This window comes from Drosophila tropicalis, unplaced genomic scaffold (genome assembly GCF_018151085.1).
Source record: "Drosophila tropicalis isolate 14030-0801.00 unplaced genomic scaffold, ASM1815108v1 contig_1187, whole genome shotgun sequence".
Lineage (NCBI taxonomy): Eukaryota > Metazoa > Arthropoda > Insecta > Diptera > Drosophilidae > Drosophila > Drosophila tropicalis.
In genome coordinates, this window is record NW_027172559.1 from 1260816 (window position 1) to 1281597 (window position 20782).

The following is a 20782-nucleotide window of genomic DNA, read 5'->3' on the forward strand; positions in this document are numbered from 1 at the left end:
CTGTTTCTGTTAGTGAATGGAAGAGCAACAGTAGAAATGGGAGTGAAATAACAACATCTGTGTACGGTGGCGGTAAAGTTGCTTTGGAGTAGAGACTAGGTCACTACACTGAGGGAAAATGTATAGTAAATGTTAAAAGGCGATTGCCAAATTGAAAATAACATCCCGATTAATAAGGGATCGTGGAATTTGTTCCAATAGAACTTGCACAAGTATCGTTCTTTAAGTTGGAGACTTTAGAATGGAATGGATTTTATTCTATGTATTTTCTTTTTAAAGTTTCTCTTTAAAATCAAATTATTCAAAGTATATATACTAAACCTGAATTTCTGCATTATAAGTTATGCAAAATTTCTAGTTACACAAAAATTTTAATAATAATAATAATATACATATATTATCTTCTACCTTAGTCTTCTCACTATCTCTTTTGACCATCTCTTCATTCGAAGTACCTCCCTCAGGTATTTCTGCCTATCTATAACTATATCTTCTATATATCTATTTGTCTAGATAAGTACATATGTATATCTATTTGGAACAAGTTTCTTTTTCTTCACTTTTTTATTCTTCCAGTATTTTAAATGATCTCAAATGGTAAGACCTCAATTTATAAAGAATCTATAAGAATTGCAGACTTTCATTTAGGCCTATTTGGAAGAAAAAGGTTTCCCAAATTTCTTGCAGTGCATTCTGGCTGGCACGCGATCGATGTATGAGCAACTTAAACCCCATAGTGCACGATGACACGTTCTACTACCACGGCTATCAGTTGTCTCCTATATACGGCTCTATAATTTATGCACCCACACAAAGTGATGACACGCAGACCCGAAAACAACTCGAATTGGATAGGAAATGCTGTATGCCAATTGGTTTTCTGTCACTTGGCAACTGGTGAACAACAAAAAAACAATTGCAAATAAACTTAAATTGTAAATTATGCCAGAGTGGCTAGAGTTTTTAATCGAGAACAAAATTACAATACAAAAGTACAGTAGGGGATAAAATGCACGATCAACCCTTTCTAAATGTATTCCATTAGCCAACGTTCCTTGGTCTGGCGTCGCCAATTGAGGGGGAACAAACGTTTCCAGATCTCATAACGTGCTGAGTTAAGATTCTCCTGCATGATGAGCTCATCGCCAATATCCAAATAATAACGTTTCTTGAAACTAAAAGGACGCCAGCGAATGCTACGTAATTGCTCGTCACTTGGTTTGTTCGGATCCCTATAGGAGAGTATTAGAACTTTAATAATAATGTTCGGATTAAGTCTCTTTTGGATTACCCTTTGTAAGCAAAGGCCGAAAACATTCTTGTCATAATGTCCACCATACGAAATTCATCATCATCTTCGGTAAACATGCGACTTATCGAGGGTTCCACAAATAAATACATTAAATCATCATGATGCACAACTCCATACGGTGTATCTTCGGGATAGTGTATATGACTACGTCCGCCCTGATAGGTGAAACGATAGTAATAGACTTTTGTAGATCTGGCAGCTAAATGTATGAAACGATGTACGCCAAAGCCAGTCAAGGCATCCGAGTAAAGAGTGGCCAATGCTTTCAAAGAACTATTGGCATCAAAGGGCAGTTGGCCAAAATAATGTTGTCGTAATTCTTGGCTAATATTTTGAGCACGCGGATTGCTGGCATTGTAAAGAAAACATATGGGAGCCAATGCTTCGAAATTCTCATTGAAGGCCCGCAGAAGTGAAGGGCTTTGTAGTATGGCTAAAAATATATACAACATTGATGTTAAATCTTTTATGGACCCACTTTATCGCTACTCACATATGGCTGGTCCCACAAATTCATCTTTGGTCATGCCCGTGATAATGGGCACCTTCATAAAATCACCATTTTGATAGCTACGCACAGGATCTTCGATTAGAAAACGTTCTTGACCAAAATCGGGCTCAATTACAGGTTTCCATAGTATCAAAGGATTATTGCGTCCAAAATCAAACATGCGTGGCAGTGTGTTGGCATATTCCAAATAGTGTTTCTTTGGGGTAAAATGTATGTAATTGTAATCAGTAAATGAGAAAAGAAACTTCTCTTTCACACTTACCGCCTTAAGGCAATCCAGCATATCGGACATTTCCTCAGTGTTGCATTGTAGAAGAGCTGCTTGCTTTTTGGCTAACTCAATTTGATGTTCCGGCAATGACCATTGACCAGTTGCCGCTCCACTCATCACAATGGCTCGATGGAAAAGACCCTGGGACATGGGCGATACCATGTGTAGAGTGACTGCCATGGCTCCAGCTCCATAGCCCAGTAAGGTTATGGCATTTGGATCACCACCAAAACGTGAAATATGCAATTTAACCCAACGGAGAAGTTGTACTTGATCCTTGAGCCCCATATTGCCAGGAGCCTGGCGAGTGCCAGTGGCCAGAAATCCAAGTGAACCGAGCCGATAATTAAATGTGACCAATACAAGATTACGATCCATAAAATACTGTGGTCCAGCAAAATTTTTACTCTGTCCCGACAGAGAGTAGAAGCCGCCAGGATGTATGAAAACAATTACAGGCTTCTTCACATTTGGCTGCTTCTCGCTGGGAAGCTCCTTAGTATAGATATTTAATCTTAGACAATCCTCACTGACATCCTCACTAAAGAGTCCCGGTTGCGGACATTTGGGTCCATCGAAGGTGGCATCGAATATGTCAAACCATTGCTCAATGGGCTCAGGAGGCTGGAAACGTAAGTTATCCACCGGAGCCTTGGCATAGGGAATACCACGAAAAGCATAAAAATTGCGTCCAGCTTGTGAGGGTAAAATGGTGCCACGAATTTTGCCAAGAGCTGTGGTGATAACCAGATCAGAGAGCTCCTTATCGCTGCCAATGGGTGCTAGTGATTCAGCATCACCATCATCCAAATCCAAATCTAATTGATGGCTTGCCCGAAGGAATATCAGCTGCAGCAGTGGCAGCCACACGAGACGCCACATCGTTGTGTTAACCAAAAGAGACTGTTCCAGCCTTGGCTTGAGTTGGAGGCTTTTATAGCCACGGATGGAACCAGCTTAGGAACCAGGGATTATGTCACATAAACTTAACAAATTGATGACATTCTGTTGCGTACTTGACATTTGGCTTGGGCGTTGGCTTGTACTTCCTTATTCTTACCATAAATAAAATGCTTCCCACACACACACACACACACCCAACTCTACTTACCAGATCTACATCCAGATCCACACCCACTCATTTCTTTTATGGCATCTCCTCTCAATGTTTTGTATTTGTGCTCTAATTTTCCCACGTGAACTTGTTTGCGTGTTTCTGGCTTATTAGATTAAAAACACCCTTCCAACAATCTCACTGACCCTAGCCCAGTGTGGAACGGGCCAACATTGATCCTTAAATGCCCGCTAATAGCGTTTAATGGTTAGCACTTTCGAAAAGGGAAAAAAGGTGCTCAAGTCATAAAGTTTGCAAGATGACACACCCCTCTTGCATTTACTCGCTCCTTTGAAGTCGTTCCATTGTTCTTTTTTTTTTGGGCATCTTCCGCTCTTCCTTTCGTCATTTCCTTTTGTTCAACTTTTTTTTGTTGAGTTCTGGTACAAGCCATAAGGGGCCATAATACAAAAGCGTGCTAATTGGATTTGAATTGGACAGTCAAAAAGATAGGAAGGAAGAAAGAAAAGAAGGAAGAAAATTCGGTAGTTCAGGGTTCTTTCATGGTGTGAAAACAAAGATAAGTGAAGAGGGTCTAACAAAGTCTCAACAAATTAATCGAAATTTTTATGGGAATCCAGAAAAACTAGAACAAAACTAAAACTGAATCCTTTGTTTGCATGATATCTTGCAAGTAACAGTATTATCTATATAATACAGATATGTTCCGATAAAAATGTATTCCATTAAACTGAAAGTAAGGCAACATTCATTCAATCAGTCCAGGTGACTTTTTGTCATTTTTCCGTTTTGTTACTCTGCCGTAGGGGCTAGGGCAACTCATAAGGCTCTAAAAGTTACACAGGACAAATGATGGTAATTTAAACTTGAATTCCATGAAGTCTCACAAACATAATTGATTGCCTCCACTAGACCTGGCTTATATCTAGCATGACTCGCGTCGATCTTGACGCCTTGTCCTCTACTACTGCTTTACTACCAACTCTTCATCTGCTCTTCAAATGTTTAGTATTCTGTGGTCGTACATGGCGTTGTCTTTGTTTATTCTCCTGCTCATATTACCTGGGTAATTGTAACATCAGTTGAGGCACACACACACACACTCACACCACACACTCTGGGCAGGTGACACACTGCAACAGGCAACAGAGACACTAATGACCCCAAAAAGGCAAGTAACTGACGATGACGACGATGTCTTGCCATGCGCCACAGGATGCGTCTGCGTTTGCGCCAGTGTCTGAGTTCTGCATCTGAATCTCTGGGCTCGAGGTGTGAAGTGTGCGATTGTATTTATGACTGCCTGGAGAGAGGCGTTGCTGCCTGTGGAGATTTTGTGGGTTTTCTTCTCCTAAGTCGTTTTTTCTTCTTTCTTAATAAATCCACTTGAAGATGACTTTTAATTTAATTAGTTTGGCAAATGTTGACAAAATTGTGAGTCCTTCTTTGGTATGTTGTGTTTGTTTGTTGTGTGTGTGGTCAAAAAAGTTTTCACTGGAACATTGATAGCAATCAATGTCGAATTGGTAATGCATAAAAACTAAAAAATACCTCTACTGTCAAAATAATAATTTATACGTTTACGAAATTAGCATTGAATTCATAGAACATACAAATAGTTCCATCCCTCCAACCCTCCGACCCACCAACGAGGTCGTTCTGGGCCAACTCATGTGAGTAATTTATGGGCCACAAAATCGCAGTGGTGCTGCTGGCGGTGGTGGATATCGTGGTGGATTTTTGTGCAAAAATTCTATTAAAAATTATCCGAATATATTTTTGGTCATGGAGTTTCAAGTTATGCATTGTATTTGCTTATGTTTTGCATGCCAATTTTGGTTTTGTTGGTTCATATTAGGCAATTCATATACATAGTATACCCGCCCATCATTTCGCTGGCTAATTAGTTGCGATTTGTTTTTTCGCCTAAATAGTTTTTATGGCCTCTCGCTTGGAGCATCAATACAAAAGCATATAAATATGGGAGAACGTGTGTCAAAAACGAAACCCGGATATATGGGCACGCGTCCTAAAAGGTGCGCCACAATAGATAACTTTGATTGCCCTCTTAATGAGTGTGGCAGGAGGAGGAGAAGTAAAAAGTGGAGGAGGTAAAGAATATGCACAGAGCTGTTGTACTGCAAATGAGCAAAGGTAATGAATTGTATTAAACAGCCGCATTAGCCAGATATCTTAGCTAATTTCTAACCAAAAATATTGTATTTAGTTGGCTAATAATCTTCTTACGAGTTTATGTATTTAGTCTTATTATTAATTCCTGTAATGATTTGAGTAACTAATAAAAGTCTAAATTAACTGCTAATTATAATAAAATTGCAATTTTCTTTTCTTTTAAATACAATTTTCGATTATATTTAAATTTTTTAATTTTATTAACCTGTTAAAGGCCAACAATTTTTCAAACAAAAAGTTTTAGACTAAAAGTATAATAGTTTACTTAATTTTTGGAAATACTCATAAGAATGTTTTTTTTTTACATTATCTTTCCAAAAAGTTTAAAATACTTTTGTAACCGGACTTAATTTCCATTTAAACCCTTAGACCTCGTCAGTTGAAATCTAATTGTTCTCAAGAATTTCATAAATTTATTGGCTTAGAAACAAACAAATGAAAGTTTTTAGCTTAAATCAAAAGAATCATGTTTTTAATGGTTTTAAAAAAATATCGATACATGGCTAGAGGTAAAAAGAGATTTAAGATCATTTGTATAGCATTTGTTAATAAAAGTATTTAATATTTAAATAATAGGAAATTTTACAAATTGTTTTATAGTAATAACAACACAAACATAATGAGATCATATTTTCTAATACAACTTTAAAACTTTGACTTACATAAGATAAATCTCATGTTGGTAACACAAAAAACAAATTTGGATCGTAGAATTCTAATGATTAACATTTGGAAAAAGGGTAAAAAAAAGGGTAAACAACAAAATTTTTGTTTTTTAAATTTCGAAAACGATTAATAAGAAAGAAGAGTTATTTTATAGATCACCTAAAGACACTGAAACATTTCAAGTAAATTTCTTTAGTTTCATGAACAAAAATTGTAATTTAATCATAATTTGAAGAAACAAAGCTTAGCTTTTAAACCTTATTATACCTTTTAAACATTCTCGTTACTTTAAGCCGACTTTAATTAAATAATGGCTAATGAAATTTCTCCTTCAAGTGGTTGAAATTTGACTTCATACATTTCCATTTAAATATCCATTAGGCCTGGCAGATAGCATAAAACCAGCTGCCCAAGGACAGTTTCAATATCAATCACTTTTTTCACATACGTCCTTTCGTTTCTGTTAAATCAGCATATGCAAAAAGAATGACACACACTCAAAATCTGAATTCGAGAATCCGAAGCAACTTCAACTTGAACTCATAGGATAAACCGTTGTGATATAAACAACAATGGAGGAAGGGAAAAACGGTAGAAACTGTCAAAGGCAATTGTCATTGGCTTTGTTTGCCACTCCATGTAGAGGGGGGTTGAGCAGAGAGTTATTCGAAGGGGTGTACAATAATAAACAAACTGACAAACAGACAGACAGACAGACAGGGAGATAGACAAGATTGATCATTTGATGGCCTATGGCCCATCAATATATCAATTGGCGAGTGTGGGCTGGTATGGGCTAAATAAACGTGGGAGTTTTACAGTTTTGCACCTTTTTTTTTGCAATTGAGGCTAAACGAGGGAGAGCGTCTCCTTTTTTTGTTTGGTCTTCTTGAGGACTTGAGGATGGTCTTTTTAGAAATGCTTAGCACGTGCCTGGACGAGGTCATATGTATGTATGTAGGAACACAGGCCATGTAAATCTTACCAAGTGTCGTCGTCTGTCCTCCGTCTCGTCTGTCGTCTAGTCAGAGGAACTGAAGCAAGAGAACAACTGTCGCCAGCATAACTCTTGCAACTGAAAATCCAAGTGCAGCTGTTGGGTCTCGGCGGCTTGCCGCAGTCTTTGCCACTTCCTTTTCGTGGTCTGTTTGAGAATCAGACGAATCAGCATCAGGAGGCATAAGCACATTTAACTCGTGCCAATGCCGTCTACTTGCACACATACATACATACACACATACGTGCCCAGCATCAAGACTAAATTAATTGTTGTTATTATTTACCTTTCCTTTTCATTTCCCTAGGACTCCGCCACCTGTTTTACCAGTTACACTAATTGAATCTTAATAAATAATACACAAAGAGCAAACACAAAAACAAAACAAAAAAGGAAGATGAAACAGTTGACATCTTTTTGATTTCGTTAAGACCGCTGATAAGTTAAGCTCCCGCTTAATGCTCATCCATAATCATAATCATAATCGTATCGTATAGTATCGTAATCATAATCGTAATCGTAATTCAGTTAAATGGTTTGACATTTAATCTGGTGACCATGTTACCTACTGCTCTTCTGATCCCATTCCATATTGTGGGTCAAGCCATGCGTGTTTTGAAGTTGACTGGCCTGGCGCTTTGTTTATCTTCTATACGACTTGATTATTTCCTTACTTACTGTCCTATATGTACATATATGCGGGATGTTGGCCTAGAGATTAAGATTTCTATACTGTAATTGCAAATGTTTCAGAGTGGTTAAGCAGATGCATCTTTGATAATGATCAATTTCCATGGAAAGTGGTTCGATTTGCGAAAATCTAGTAGAGGTTAGTCTTAGGGATCGAAATTGTCTTGATTTATTGAAGTAGGATAAAGAGATAGAATTTGACTTACAATTAGATTTAGGTTTAATGATTTCATTTGGGCCACAACAAACATCAGTTTTAAGCTTAACAAGACTCAATTCACCTTAATAGTTCAATGAACTTTCAAGGTCTGTGGTCTAAAGGGTAGGGTTAGGCAACCTCAAAGGTCTCAAAGCTTCCCAAGCCAAGCTCAATGCATTCAAGTTAATTGTAAATCAATTTTCATAATGACACAAGCACATACATACAACGCCACCCAGTTAGTCAACTGAATTAAGCTATCTTATCTAGCTATCATATCTCTTTCTCTCTCTCTCTCTATCTCTGGACACAGAAGCAGAGAATTTTAATTAATGCACTCATAAGATAACTAAGTCAATTTAAAATCAGCAACAGGCCAAGCAAGCAATGAGTTGCATCCCCAAGGACAAGGAAACCAAACTGTCAAATAAAAAAGTTTGAAAAGAGCAAAAAACTTGACTATCCTCGAGCGTCTAACTGCAATATTTGCCAGATGTGAGCCTTCGCACATACATACTTACCTACTTAAACAAGATGAGGGCTTTCTGAGTTCCTTGACATGACCAGAAGGTTTTAAAAGTCACGTTAACAAAATGGGCCTTACTATCAAATGGCCTTTTTTTGTTTTTTGGTTTTGGTTGATTTCCTTTTCGGACTGTCGCGTGTCTTAGGGCCGCTCTTTATATTCTTGATATCATTATGGCAAATTTTCAACAGTTCATTTAACTGATTAAAGGTGTCAGGATAGCGACATGGCGATTTTGGGTAATTTGACTGATGAAGAAATGCTCCTCCCATTTTTGGGACTTCTCTCCTTTCATGCCGCTGCTCTTTCTTCTTGCTCAACTGGTTGCTCTTTTGGGGTCTTTAAGTTTTGGGTGCGAAAATTACAGTTGTTAATTCTATATAATTTTGGCACCTTCTGTGTTTTGGGGGAAAAGAAGTCATAAAATTAAATTTATGAGTTATAATTTTTATAATCAAAAAAAAAAAAAAACCACAAAAGCACATTACCAAAAAAAAAAAAAGGAAATATTAAGTTGCAGGTCTTTCAACCCTTTTCATGTAATTGGGTTCTAATCGAGCTAATGTAACTAAGGTCAGAAACAAAAACCAAAAACAAAATAGAAATCCATCCATTAGCAAAGACATTTGTCAAAATACAAGTCTCGATTTTGAGTTGTGGCTTTTGTGGGTGATGTTTGTTAAATACTAATCAGTCAATAGGTAACAAACCAAAAAAATGTTAATCCGCATTTAAAGTCGTTGAGCTTTGCCTGGGGTACATTCACGGCGAGGGGACTATAGAGGGGCACCTCCGTTAGACCTCCCAGTGTGACGACCAATTAATTGCGTAAATGGAAAAAATTGCCTTTTGACTCTTTAGTCTTCGAATTTGTTGTTTTTTTTTTTTCTTGTCTTTGTTGGGTGCCACAAGTCACACATTTTAAAATTGGTGTGGAAGGAGCGTTTACAGTCGAAGAAAATCTCAAGAAAATCCCAAGCAAATGTGTTAACAATTTTCTTTGGACTAAGGTTCTTTTATATAGGGGCAATCATTTATTTGGCTGGAAGAGGATCAGTATATATTTAGGCTTTGATAAAGTTCTTAAAAGTTTTGATTTATAGAAAGTACATTCTTCTCTAAAAACCATAACCAAGGGTTTGTATCCAATCGAAATGATTTAAGCCTATAAACGTTAAAAAGGTGACTGAATATTTATGTACATAGTTTGCAGAAATAATTATGCTAAGCTTTAAAAAACTTTTAGGTCAAGTAAAACTAAAATAAACTGAATCCAATTTGGAGCCATCTGTCAATAACGTCAAGACATAATTACCTATTCTTATGATAAAATTTCAACTAAAATCCATTATAGTCATTATGCCAAGCTGAAAAAAGAACACTATTTATATTGTAGATTGATTTCTCATTTCTGGATGTCTGAAATCACACCCCAAAGTATATGTTTCATTCAAGGGTTTCAAAGATTCTTCTGTTTACTCGAATTTATAAGGATTATAGACGACTTTACTTATCTTAGACAAGAATTCAATCTTCATTAAGAAAGTTTTACTCACATTTTAATCTCAAATTTTGGTTCCAACTTAATTTTTGACTACTAGAAACGTATTACAATTAGTTTTAGAAAATTTTCTATCTTAGGCCTTTATTTCAATGGGTTCAATATCAGTGGGAAATTCAAATGGATTAGTATTTTTTAAATATTAACAAATTAACCCTCAAAGTCTTATAAATTAAAAAAAATATTGTTTCCAACATTTAAATATACATATTGTTTACTCAATACTTTATAAGTCTTTAAAATAGTTTTTATATTTGCCCATATCACTGATCATAAATACTTATATAAGGTGCGCGCAATAAGTAAGTGGGACAAAGACTTATCACATTATTTTGTCCAAAATATGCAGTTTTTCGTTTTCTCTTTCCCTCCTACATATATTTCGGCTGCAGTGTACTTAAGCGATGAGGAAAAAAGTGTGGAAAAGTACCGAAAGACTTTATATTTGCCCATATCTCTGATCTTAAATACTTATGTATAATTTTCTTCAAGTGTAGCATAGCGAATTAATTAATAATATTTGAGTTAAACAAGAAAATAAAAAAAAAACGCGCTAGAAAACCATTTCAAACTATACCAGATTTTATTTATTTTAACAGCATGATGATTAATTTGATGCGCCAAAAAAAACTACACAAAGTGAACTTATGAGCTTTACCAATAATTTCTTGAACTGTTGGAATCTATTGAGGGTCTTCTCAATGACAGGGCCCAGGCCCTTTTTCTTTTGTTTGCTGGTGAGGGAGAAACAGCTGGAGATTGGAGCGTTAGTGGAGCACGCGCTCATTAGAGAACTTGATGAACCCCAAGATGGACCACACTCGAAGTTTGGTACTGCGAAATGAATTATAAAATAATGTTGAGGCAATTAATTGCAAACGTGGAAACAAAACAGAAAGATGTAAGTAGACGAAAATGAAGTAAACGCAGCTGCAACATAAAGCGAACCACAAATGCGATAAACATTATTTGCCAGAGTTGTACGAAAAATTGTAAATATATTTTCTACATTTCATTGTTGAAATATGTATTTGTCACCCGTATCATTTGCTATGAAGCGTAAAAGCGGCGACAACAGCACAAAACAGAAAAAAAATAAGATAGAGAGAGAGAGACGAACAAAAAAATTGGAGGAGGGCCATAACTACCACTACTAAAGTCAGGTAAAGGTAAAGGTAAATATATAAATAAACGAACGTACATATGTATGCCTAGCAGCCATTTCTTTCCATTTGATGGTTTCTACCGCGAGTGTTACACATCTTTAGGCCCAATCCCGTATAAGTTGCAAACCATCTTCCATTTCCATTACCATTAACATTTACCATTTCCATCTTCAAGACTTTTGCCCTTTTAATTATGGGTCACACTCAATGAGCAAGTCAACAGTCAACAGCCATGGCTGCATTGCATTTCCTGTCTCTCTGTCTGTCAACCAATTGTAATGGCATTTTGGTAGTTATAATTTTCACTTTAACGCCTATTTGCTTCTCCATTTCTTGGTTAATTGTTGTGCTACCAACTGGATGCATAAATTTGTTTAGTGTTTCCTTTGTTGTTGCCATTGTACACACATTCACACATACATACATACAAAATTGTTTGCCCTAAATGGCTATGCGGGCTGATCAGGTGAAAACACAGAAAAAAAAAAGAAACAGCAGCTTTCCTTTCCTCTTTACTAAATGCTCTCCGGCTAACTCTGTGATTCCCCCCTCATACAGTTTGTTTCAGTTAAAATTAGTTATCAGAGCAAAAGTCAATGCCAGCATATGTGAAATTCTAAAGAAGAAGTCCACCAAATTGACAGGCAACTACTACTTTGTAACATTTTTCAATTTCAATTTACTTTATTGATTAGTTTTTTTTTTACATGACTTCTTCAGGTTATATTCAAAGCAAATACTGAAGTAAAAAGGCTAATATGTATCTTTTATTCTTATGATTATAATCTCACAAATAATTCTCTAATATGGTATCCATCTCATGGACAACGTTCTATTGAGGAGTAAGTGGAAAAAAGAAGGAGGATAAACTGGCCAGGATGAAGTCTCATTCACCACAAACTCCCAAACCACAGCTACGAAATATTGGAACCGCTATTGCAGCGATATTAATAAGACCTCGGAGGTCCTTAGCAAAAAAAAGGACATCTCAAGACTGCGGACACGAATGGGACTACTATTCAATACTTCCTGCAGGAACTGTAATCTTCCGTCTATATCTGTAGGACATATCAGAAACGACAAATCACTTATGAGATTCTGGGAGCCACATCATTTCGTCCTGATGGAGGATGGCAGGATGGATTGTGGTAAGTCCTAACCCATAGTGGGTGAGTAGAGGGGATCTGGTCAACACAGCTCGAATTGTGATTTGATCACTTCCACATAAATCTATCTTACTAGAAAACTCGACTGTTAGCCAGAAAGAGTATCTATGGAGGTTCCTTGGAGAAGGAAATAAGTGAATTTCTCCGACACCAAGAGCGACATTATTCTTCTCCTCCTAAAATTACAGAAGTCACTCCTAACAATCCACATTTAGATACACCAAATCATTAAATTTGATTAATATTCAATTTCTTTTAATTAACAACAAATTATAGGAGATTATTAAGCAATGTAAAGTAAACTTGGATTGGAAGTTTGAGTTCGAAAGACTTTAAATAATAAAATATTCCGTGGCTATCATAAAACGGAGAATTTTAAGCTTTTATTTTGTTTTTTATAATTTTATTTTTTTTTTTTTTTTGTATTATTGCTTAAAAATTGTAGACAACAAACGTGTGTATGTTGGTCTTTGTTTTCAAGATAAATATTAACTCCAAAACAAAAAAAAAAACATCAATTTTGAAGATAAAATCTGAAATTTTCTAAACCCATTGAAATTAATATTAACAGAAGGATATGAGGAAAGGAGAGAGATAGTGATAGAAGGCAATGAGAGAGTGATAAGCGTACATAATAAGTAATTAAATTTCTGTGATGTTTATCAAATACACAAGAACAAAATGTTCCTCCACCGCCCCTTGAACCCCCCTCATCCTACAAATAGTATTATGTGCATGTGTATGTGTAAGTACTTTAAAAACTCTCAAAGAACACACACACACACACACAGAGCACTGTGAAGTAGTTATCCGACCAATCAACGAGCAGTAATTTCCAGTTACTGCTTTCCAGGCAACAGCAGCGCATACGCATACCAATGCAAATGGTGTTGTATCTCATGGATACATTTTACCACTCGGGGCAGCTGGATGGATGGATGGCTGGCTGGCTCGCTGGCTGGCTGCGGCTGTGGCTCCTCTTTGCTCTGTTGATGATGATTATGCGCCGACGTCGTTTTGTGTGTGAAGTTTTGCCAAATTTATGCGGGTGTCCCCGACCCCTTGCTTCTTGTCTCTTGCCCCTGTTCCCTCCTGCCTTGTGCCCTTGCCCATGCCCATCTCCTTTTGGTTGTGTCTCGTTATGTGTGTGTGTGTGTGTGTGTGTTGTTGGTTTTTGTAGGTGGAGCCAGAGCTATAATATCATTTCTTTTGTTGACAAAACTTGGCAGAGCGTTCGTCGAAGTTTGGTTTTTTGTGCTCAACATTATTTGTTTTTTTTTTTTTGTTCGTATTTTTTTTGTTTTTTGTCGGTGTTGTTGTCTTCTTCTTCTTTGTCGTATTGTATCTGCCAGATACGTGAATTTAGCCCTGGTGGACACACCATAGGAGCGCACAGGTTGCCACAGTGAAAGGTCGTCTCATCGCGTCTCTTGTTCGTTGGTCGTTCGTGTCGCTTCGCACAAATTTTTGAATAGAAGTGAAATTAGTGACGGTTCGAATACAACTGAATCCAATGGTGGATTAGTGTTTGGATATAGTGCAACATAAACACGGAAGTGAACAAAATGGACATTTAATTGGCATATAATGGGCCCAACTGCACATAGTAATAAAAATATGTGATACATTGTGAAGTGAAGTTAAATTATTATTAAGTGAATCAACTAACTCAAGTTGTGTGATCAATATATAATTATTTTGGATAAACTTGCACTCAATTTTCTGGATTAAACGTGTTTGATATTCATTTGGAATATGGTTGTTATGTAAGTGAGGAAAATTTACTTCAATGTTAACGATTTAAACTTACTTGGAAGAAAAGAACAATTCGTAAAAGGTTTATACGATGGCACGACTTGTAATTTTCTTACATGATTTCGTAAGAATTAGGCCTTAAAGAATTAACAAAAAACTTTGACTGCGGCAAAGATTATATATACTCTTTTAAGATCTTTGATTTCCTCATTAAGTATCATCTAATAAGTTTCGATTTTCACTAAGCCTTCTCCAATAAGGTTGTTCATGTTTCTCCATTAAGACATTTGACTCAGTAAACCGATCGATTCCATGCCAGTTATATAGATGTTATAGTGATCCGATCTGACGAATTATCAAACTTGATATTTATTAGGCAATATATAGCTTCTAGTTAAGGATATGAAGATTACTCACCGATTTGTCTTCTCATGTCCAATTAGCATCCAAAAATATTGTAAATGCCATAACTAACATCTGACTAATTTCATTAAATCCTCCTTAATGGTATAACTAAATGTCGGGACAGTTAGTAAACCAATAATAAATAGAATCTATAATATTACTCGCCAAAGTAAAAAACTTGCAAACCCTTTCTAATTGTAAGACCTTTTTTTTAAATGCATAAAACTTATTGTTAGAGCATTTTTTAGACTTTAAAATGTACCAACACCGTGTAGACCTAAAAAATAAAAATTTTTACCAATTAAATTACGATTTTATGCTATCTATAACATTTTAGCTGAAGATCCTTAAAATACTGCTTCTGTTCCGCTAAACTTAACTTTGCCTAAGATACATTTATACATATGAAAAAAGAAGTAGTGAATTATTTTTATAATCTTTTCGAAGATTAAGCCACCTAATTTACCTCTACAGAGTATTCTCGAGATTCAGTTACATCCATCCATACGATTCGCAACTGATTTTACTTTTGAGTTAGTATCAGTATCGCCTTGTAATTCTAGAGTGGTTAGCAAAGTCTGCTGATTAGAGAGCTTGTTAGTCATTGAAATACGGAAAATGATCTCAAGCCAGCTCCTTTCAAAGATTTCTATGAGTCTCCACACGTCAATGGACGCTTTAATTAACTTAATTATGAAAAAAAAAAAACATCAACCATTGACACAATCCATTACCATCCAATTATACAAGTGTTATGATAAATCACAAACAACAAAAAAAAAAAAAAAAACACAACAAGAGAAGAAAAAAATATCTAAAAACGAATAAGCCACAAATCAATATGAATAAACTATATGGAAGAAAAAATGTAAATGATTTCAAGCGCTTTACACTATCATGCTGTGCCATAGGCTACAGCTTAGTTAATGACACTCGATAGAGACGGCGGGGTGTGCCACAGCCAGTCAGTCAGTCAGTCAGTCAGAGGCGCGGGACCACACACACCGAACAACCAAACACCAAACAAAAGCGGGGGCCGCTGCCAGCGAAAGGGTCACCAACGTTGACTAGAGAGTGTACAAAAAATATCACATTGGACATATAGACATATTTTCTAGGTGACAAACTTATTATAAGCCAGAGAACCAGAAACAGAACGGAGGGGGAAGAATCTTTGGCTCCCCAAAAACAACGAAGTGAGACACTATCACCATCAGATAAGAGCGACTAACGAGCGCTTCAAAGTGTCAGGCAGTCAATTTACGAACCCAAAACAAAGCGACAAACGACAAGCCACAAACAGGTTGAAGGGGAGACCACCAGAAGATCAAACTCCGCTTAGGTAAACGTAGGTCGCTAGAAACTTATTAGACTATGCAACCTGCTGACTTCCAAGTACACATAAAAATCCCGACTCATGGAGAGAAAGAAGTGAGTGAGAGGAGAAAAAGGCCCATAGAGCGCACTCTAATGAGATTTGGGTTGGGTTTTCTACAAATTTATTGCTAATTGCAGAACGTAGCAACTTTAATACTAAACGTTTAACACATAAATCTGTATGATCTGCCCGGTCCCCTTAAAGCCGTTGACTCCCCTCCCACACATGTCGATCATCTTGGGTGGAGAGGATGCTCTGACTCAAACATCAAAACATTTGATGGCGCTTGAAGTGTCCATAATTTTTGTTTGTTTGTTTAGTTTAGTGGCGCTCATATTACCTTACTGCCTACACATATGTACAAACAAATAAGAGTCAGTTGGGCCTATAGCTTGGATTACTTGTGCCTTTTAATCTAGGTTAACGGTACCTGCTGTCATTTTCAAACGAATCAAAGAGCTATGATGGACTTGACAGCGACGCATCGTCTAGTTCCAACAATTAAAGTTGTCTCAAAACCGTTTTGGGTTTGGCACTTAAGACCAAATGTTCTATAAAAATCACAGAGGCTGAGCTTATGTAATAAACATTGACCAGTTAAACTTAATGTTTGTTAAAAAGGCCATTTAAAGTAATTTGTTTTGATCAATAATAAATGAAAGTAGTTCCATTTTGTGCTTAGTCATTCTGTAAGTAAACTTCAAGTTTCGAATTCCTTATGTAAGTAAATGAAAACTTTTTTACGCTTTTTTAAAGCAATTTTTTCCTTTTATTCTAAAAATCATCATTTTTTTTGGTATAGTCTTTCTTTATTATCTTCTTTTTGGCTATATTCTCAGTTCTTAATTCCATTTAAAAGACTTATCTATTTGGTTTTGAAGGAAAATTTTTAGTAGATAAGATTCTTGTTGCCTTCGTCTGGTAAAAATACATTTACAATCTTAATAAAAGTTTAAGTAACTTATTAATAGTTGACATCTAGCGAAAACTTTTGGAAATTTTAATAAAGTAAAGGCATTAAAAGGACAATTAGTTGCTTTCAGTTGTATAGGTTTTCGAACTGAAGTTGAATTGAAGATTATCTTTTGGTTAAGTGTTAATTTATAAGTTGTTACGAGTCTTCCAAACTGTTTTTTCTCTCATCTTTTAAAATAATCGGCTTATTCCTCGCACAAGAACTTGTCTTTTGATATAAAAATATCAAAGAAGTTAAATTCGGCTATGCCGAAGTTTATATACCCTTGCAGTCCTTGACAATAATAATTTCACATGTTCAAAATTTGTTTTCTGCAACTCAATTCATTAATATACAAACAAAACAATTTTACTCTTCATACTATGTACAATTTGTTCTTCTTCTTCCCTCATTCCCTAAGCAAAGCAACGCACGCATACACATACAGTTTATGTAGCGTTGCGTCTGTGTGTGTATGCATGTGCTCTGTTGATTTGATGATGACGTAGTATGCAGCAAGCAGAGCTGCCGGCAGCGATTGAACCGATTTATATAGACTGTAACTTGTGTTCTATTTATCCGATCAGGGTCAAATTTTGGGATCTGAGATTTTATATCAAATTCTATTATATTGGTAAATTTCATGGGGATACTCCAATTTTTGCAAAAATTTTTGTTCCAGAGCTATATGATATAGTAGTCCGATCCCAAAGATTTTCATACTTTATCTCACCCGGGTAAAAAAAAGCTCCCAAAAAAATTTCATCCCGATAGCTCTTAAGATGGCTGAGTAAAACGCGTACGCACCGACGGACAGACGGACAGACGGACATGGCTATATCGACTTAGCTTCTCATGCTGATCAAGAATATATATACTTTATGGGGTCGGAAACGTCTCCTTCTGTGCGTTACAAACATCTGACCAATTTTATAATACCCTCTGCAAGGGTATAAAAATCATCATCATTTATTAACTAGTTTTAAGTTTCTAGTTTGCAGTTCTAGTTCATTTACAGTTGCATACTTTAAAGGGTAAAGTTTTTCTATTTCACAGCACCAGATCCGTCTATTCACTATGAAAATTTAGAAAAATTATTGATTCTTAATTGTTTGAGTGGAAATATACAAGTCGTATAATTTAAACATGTTTAACTCATAAAATCAAAGTGATAAATAATAAACAAACGTTTTGCATTGCTTTTAGATGGGCTATAAGCATACATACATGAAATTATATGGTCATAATGTTGTTCTGTCGTAGAGAATTATCCTTCGTTTGATTTAGAGGATAAACCACACCTTACTTGAGTAAAGTTAGTTATAGAGAAAGTTCTAGAGGTGAAAAGGCTTGGCTTACCTGGCAGAGGCGCATAGTCTAAGGGCTCAATTGAATATGTCAATATTATCTTATTTCTTTCTAGTACATAACAACATATTATACTTCTTAAATTATAATATTAAAGCCAAGGCGCATATGCTGAAAAGTATGCAACAAAAAATTTATGATTTTATAAAACAATCAAAAGGTTTGCTCAACGTTTCTTATTTTTCTTTTACAGAAATGGCTACACTTTTAAATCCCATCAGACCGCCCAGCAATTTGCATTACAAGAGCCAGCTCACAATCACACTCGCATACATCCTCACAATTCGCAATCCCAATCCACAAACTCCACAGACTCCAGCATGACCCACAAAGCGAAACGTGATTGGGATATCAACGATGCGATTGTCCCTCAAGTGGGAGACTTGGAATTCGATGAGTTCAACGAATGGAGCGATGGACATGTGAGGCACATTTACTCATTGCACAATGAGGAGGCCAAGAAGCATATATCCGGCTGGGCTATGCGAAACACCAATAATCATAATGTGAATATCCTTAAGAAAAGTTGCCTGGGTGTATTGATCTGCTCGCAGCATTGCACAATGCCAAGTGGGGCGAAAATCAATTTGCGACCAGCAATTTGCGATAAGGCACGCCGCAAACAGGAGGGCAAAGCGTGCCCCAATAAGAATTGTCGTGGCGGACGCTTAGAGATCAAACCATGTCGTGGCCATTGCGGCTATCCTGTGACACATTTCTGGCGGCACTCGGGGAATGCAATATTCTTTCAGGCCAAAGGAGTACACGATCATCTCAGGCCAGATCCGAAAAATTCCAGCGTTTCGAAACGGGCATTCGGTAGAGTTTCATTGACAGGCAAATCAACTGCAACAGGCAATGTGAGAGGATCGGCAGGAAATGGTACCAAAAAGTCAGTTATTGCAGGGTTGGTGAAGCAGGTGAAGGTGAGTTTTTAATAAAGTAAGGGAATTCATTTGATAGACTAATCAATTATTTGTATATTCTAGCAGCAACAGAACCTAATAGGGAAATCTCTTAAACGTACAACATCAAGCAATCCATTGAATCATTCTGCCTTGGAGATATACCAATTTAACGGTGAGATGGGAATTCTCGACTTTCGAAATCTATAATAATAAGTTTCCATACTTTCCACAGCATGTGGCAAATGTACTTATAGTCACTGTACGTGCAGCTATCTAGAGGACACAGCCCGCAACCATCATCATCATCATCAGCTAGGTCAAACTTCCAATTCGTATGTGACAGCGAACTCTTGGCCAAGTGAATCCACAGTGATACCCTGTGAAACGCCAGCGAATGTGTTTACAGTGAATCATCAGCATATAACATACAATTATCCGATCTATCATCATGCAACACCAACGGCAGCCACAGCCGCACCAAGTAAATCTCCCAGCTTACCCTATGCTTGCATCTCGGAATTATCCGCCTATCAGCCAGGACTTAACCAACATCAAACAACTTCTTCTACAGGTGGAGTAGGAGGAGGTAGTGGTGGAGCTGTCGGTGGAGGAGGAGGCTATAATAATGCCATTTCGAATCAGTGTCACACAAATTCTGTGATTTCCTACGAGTCCAGTTCTCAATTGGCTACACCGGAACCGGAATTCATCAACTACTCACAGATCAAGCATCTGAGTCATGAGACTCAAAGTTGTAAAAGTGAAATGCCACCCACCATCAAGTATAATGCCACAGTGGAAACTCAGCCGGTGTCATCGTATATGGAAGAGAACTATGATTATTATTATAATCGTGAATCGAAATCAGACTATGATCTGCATCAGCAATTCAATGCGGCGAACAACACGAGTTTACCCTCATCCACTGGCCATTACTATGAGAGTGCAAATGGTTATAATGGTGTTAGCTACTTCGATACAGGAACTACAGCTTCTCCTGGTCACAGCCAGAGTGTTCAGACGCAACTTGATCATGGTGGCGGCAGTTATGGCAGCTATTATGATCATTATGCCAACTATGAACAGCAAATGGCTGCGGCCAGTAGCTTTGCCAGCCCCGCTCCACCCCCACCACCGCCCACACTCACCTATCATCATCATCACCATCATCACTTGCATCAGGCAACCGCAGCCACATCGTCAGTCACGCAATAGTACTTAACGAAGAGGACCTGGCTGGAGAAACATTATTACTCATAGTTTTTAATGACTTGAAATCTTAATTTCATATTTATAAATTACACTTACAATTAGAATATAAATAGTACTAATTATTATTTACGTCAAGCAATTATATTAAATTATGAAAATATGTTGATTTGTAAAAAAAAAGAAATGAGTTTTAAAAAACGTTTCAACTTATTTACAATATGAAGTTAACTTATCCCAAAGTTTCCTCATTTCTGAGGCCCGATTCCGACTGGCGTTCATCCACCTTCTCTTTGGGATTAACACAAACTTCTTATAGACGCTTAACTGAAGCTTCTATTAATAGCAGGCTTCCTATATTTCGGATTCAGACGGATCTGACCACTAAATCGTATTGGAACGAACAGTTTATTATTAGTATTACTTGAGTCTAGAGTTTAAACTTTTTAAAGGTAATTAAGGTCAAAAATC

General features: G+C 36.7%; 2 protein-coding genes across 2 annotated transcripts; one reads left to right on the forward strand and one right to left on the reverse strand.

The window, feature by feature from the left end:
- Positions 1-1027: 1027 nt before the first annotated feature.
- LOC137577429 (carboxylic ester hydrolase) lies at positions 1028-2976 on the reverse strand. The gene is made up of 4 exons (XM_068290901.1): positions 2086-2976; positions 1806-2019; positions 1292-1745; positions 1028-1232 (listed from the first exon to the last, which is right to left on the reverse strand). The coding sequence occupies exons 1-4, from the start codon at positions 2974-2976 to the stop codon at positions 1028-1030; spliced, it is 1764 nt and encodes a 587-aa protein (XP_068147002.1).
- Positions 2977-4385: 1409 nt separating this feature from the next.
- Positions 4386-20317, forward strand: gcm2. Its single transcript, XM_068290910.1, has 5 exons — positions 4386-4441; positions 18388-19120; positions 19184-19274; positions 19335-19673; positions 19713-20317. Exons 1-5 carry the CDS (start codon positions 4386-4388, stop codon positions 20315-20317), a joined length of 1824 nt encoding a protein of 607 aa, XP_068147011.1.
- Positions 20318-20782: the final 465 nt, after the last annotated feature.